The sequence below is a fragment of the Drosophila biarmipes genome, chromosome 3R (genome assembly GCF_025231255.1).
Source record: "Drosophila biarmipes strain raj3 chromosome 3R, RU_DBia_V1.1, whole genome shotgun sequence".
Classification (NCBI taxonomy): Eukaryota; Metazoa; Arthropoda; class Insecta; order Diptera; family Drosophilidae; genus Drosophila; species Drosophila biarmipes.
In genome coordinates, this window is record NC_066616.1 from 25541222 (window position 1) to 25544224 (window position 3003).

At 39.7% G+C, this 3003-nt stretch overlaps 1 protein-coding gene across 1 annotated transcript; it reads left to right on the forward strand.

Annotated features, from left to right (window-relative positions):
• The first annotated feature begins 1296 nt into the window (after positions 1–1296).
• Positions 1297–2341, forward strand: LOC108024442 (uncharacterized). Its single transcript, XM_017094360.3, has one exon. It carries the CDS (start codon positions 1393–1395, stop codon positions 2305–2307), a length of 915 nt encoding a protein of 304 aa, XP_016949849.1. The 5' UTR covers positions 1297–1392; the 3' UTR covers positions 2308–2341.
• Positions 2342–3003: the final 662 nt, after the last annotated feature.

Below are 3003 nucleotides of genomic sequence, written 5' to 3' on the forward strand. Positions count from 1 at the left end.
ATACAGTTTCTAATAAAGTTAACGTGCTTGCACCATAAAAATTAGCCAACCTGACAACACTAAACCTGCATTTGAGGTCGCTACATGGCATCCCGGGTCGTGTAATAAAAAGCCTAAAACTTTGCCTCTAACGAGCATCGTTTTTACGATCCTACGGCCCGACATCGAACCAAAAAAAAGTGTACGGTTGGGGGAAATGAAAGGAGCTCTGGTTCCCCTTGGAATCTATCGAGTTTGCAAATGTTAAGCAAAATTGACGCCTAATGATATGATGGTTTAAAGGGGTTGAATGGACCAAAGTTCCACTTCGGGTAAGGCAGACAATCGATCATTTTAAACATAATTAAGACTGTCATGCATAATCATATAATTATCCGGAATAATTTATGGAAGTCCATAACTTCAGCGAAAATAAATTCATTGAGGGATTTAGAGTAAGGACGAAAGAAAAAATAATAGTAAAATAAAATTCAGAGGAGGCACTTGAATAATTACGATTTACATTTACGATACAAAATCTTTTGATTCTTATTTCTTAACAAAGTGTTCATGCCCTTCTGTAAAAGTGTAAAGGGTTGATTAAGTTTTGAATTTAGTCAAACACAAAGAAGCTCCATTGTTCCACTCGGCTGAGATAATCTGCATCCATCTGCAGGCACTTGCGCCTCGAATGCCCAAACCGGCCCTGTAAAATATGTAATTAAACTTAATGAGTGTAAAATGCTCATGTCCTGGCTCGAGCACAAGCTCATTCTCATTCTGGCTCTCAGTTTTGGGGCCTGGCTGCGATTTTCGGCAGCAGCATCGAATCAAATGCTGTCAAGCAAATCAAGTCATTCATTTGTCAATTAGTTGACAATGGGTCAACTTGAGCTTAACAGCTCCGGCAGCCCAAAACCAAAAGGCAGATCGGACAAATGCTGAACGTAATTGCATTTAAGATTTTGTGAAGTCCGGCCAGAAATTAACTTGGCCTTAGGTCTGCTCCGAGTGGAGTCACATTTTGTAATTTGGTATCGCTGATGAAATGCATTTCATTAATATTTATTTACCAGAGGCCCGTAAGCCATGTCATACAAGTGAGTTAAGCAAGCGTCTTGTTTAATGCCGGAGGTTGGTTATTCTTCAAAAATCGGAAATTCATAAGCCAAAAAACGTAAACTCTCTTGAAAATTGACTTTCATATGTGACCGAGATTATTAAAGCTATATTCTTTTCCTTAAAAAAAACGTGCACATTTTCTTCATAATTTTGATTTATTTTCAAGTAGTATTAGTCATAATGCGACAGCATATTTCATTACGTGAAAAATCATCTCTAGTATTCCTTTGCTTTTGGAGTAGAATTTATTTAAATATTTATTTGAGAAAATTTCGAAACATTTGTAAAATTATGTCTGACTATCAAGTAGTAATTCAACCAGTGATCACTCGAGAAATGGTGCAAATCTTACCAAGTGTAATAGACGACAAGATAACATTGCCCGATATTGTGGAGGATATCATTAAAAATTCCCAAGGAGATAGTAAATCTGAGGCAAAGTCGACCGAGGAATATACTGCAGAAAAGTCGGAAACCGAGGCTGAAACGGAGGAGGAGGATGTGGATGAGGAATCCGAGGAGCCAGAAAAAGGAGAAGTAAAGTACGCCTGGAATGCTCCCTGCATGATGGTTCTTTTCGAGGAAGGCGATCTCAACTGTGCCCTCCATCATCTTGTCGAATCTCTGCAGGATCCCTTTGCCTTGGATGCTGTAGCCGTGCTTTTGGTACAGGAAAGTCTAGTAGAAGAACTAGAGGCTAGAGTGTTGACTCTGGTGAAACCATTGGATTCCCGTGTGGCCAATCATCCTTGCTACAAACGGACTCTACTCAAGATTGCTGAGCTGAAACCAAAAACTGTTGTTGGTCCTCCTAGCACTGTATTATCCGATGCCATGCCCATGCTGGTGCGGGATATTCCCCACAAGTTCTTGGGCGAGGGACCCACCGGTATTATCACAATGCACGTTTTTCGCACTCCCTTTGAGGCCACTCGGATCTATCGCAAGGAATATCCCCTGCCCATCGCATCGGTCAGCATCTGGAATGAGCGAGTATCACATGTCTTTGAAATTGTCGGCATGATGAATGTCCTGGACACCTTTAAGATCAACTGTTTCAGGGTGAATATGGAGCCCATCAAACGCGCCTTTGAACTGCGAAAATTTAGCGCCTGCATGCATAGGGGTTATCACTATGAGACGCTGCAAATTAATGGCGAGCGAAAGATTGTCATATTTCCTGTGGGAACTATAATTGGTAACTGAGGTATAAACAAAATAAATGAGGCGTTTAACGGTATCTATGAGATACAATCATTTAGTATGGGATAAAATCAAAGGTTGTTTGGAGTTTTTTATCATATCAAACTTATTTTTATCAAATGTGCACTTTGCGAACGCCACAATCAATGATATTATAAACTATGCTTACTTTAAACAGTTCTCTAAACCTTTTAATGAACATAGTATCCTAGTCCTACTGTTAAAATGTAAATAAGCCATCATAACGCTTTTAAATGTTTCCGTTCTAGATATTTCTCGCACACTTCCATTAAATTCTATCTTTATACCGAAATTAATGGTATCCTTAACTATTAAGCAACCATTCAGTCCGCACCTTTGTGTGGTGTTGCCCACATATCTAATGCATGCAATCTAATTCAATGGGCTGGGGCTTTCAGCAACTATTTACACACAGAAAGCCTGTTGAGAAGATTCAGATCGCACTTTTCGTTCGCTAATCTAAATTAATGCCTCTTACTGCGAATCAGAATAGGCTGTGTGCAGCGATGTTTTATCATTCAATTAAAAAAAAGGGAGGAGAGCAACAGAAAACGCGTGCATGGAAAATACGCGAAATAAACCAGAGGATTTTCGCACATTTTGCCCCCGTTTGTGAAAGGGGAGAGCATTGGAAGCAATTTGCACCACCCTCCGGACAGAATAATGAAGTGTTTAGTT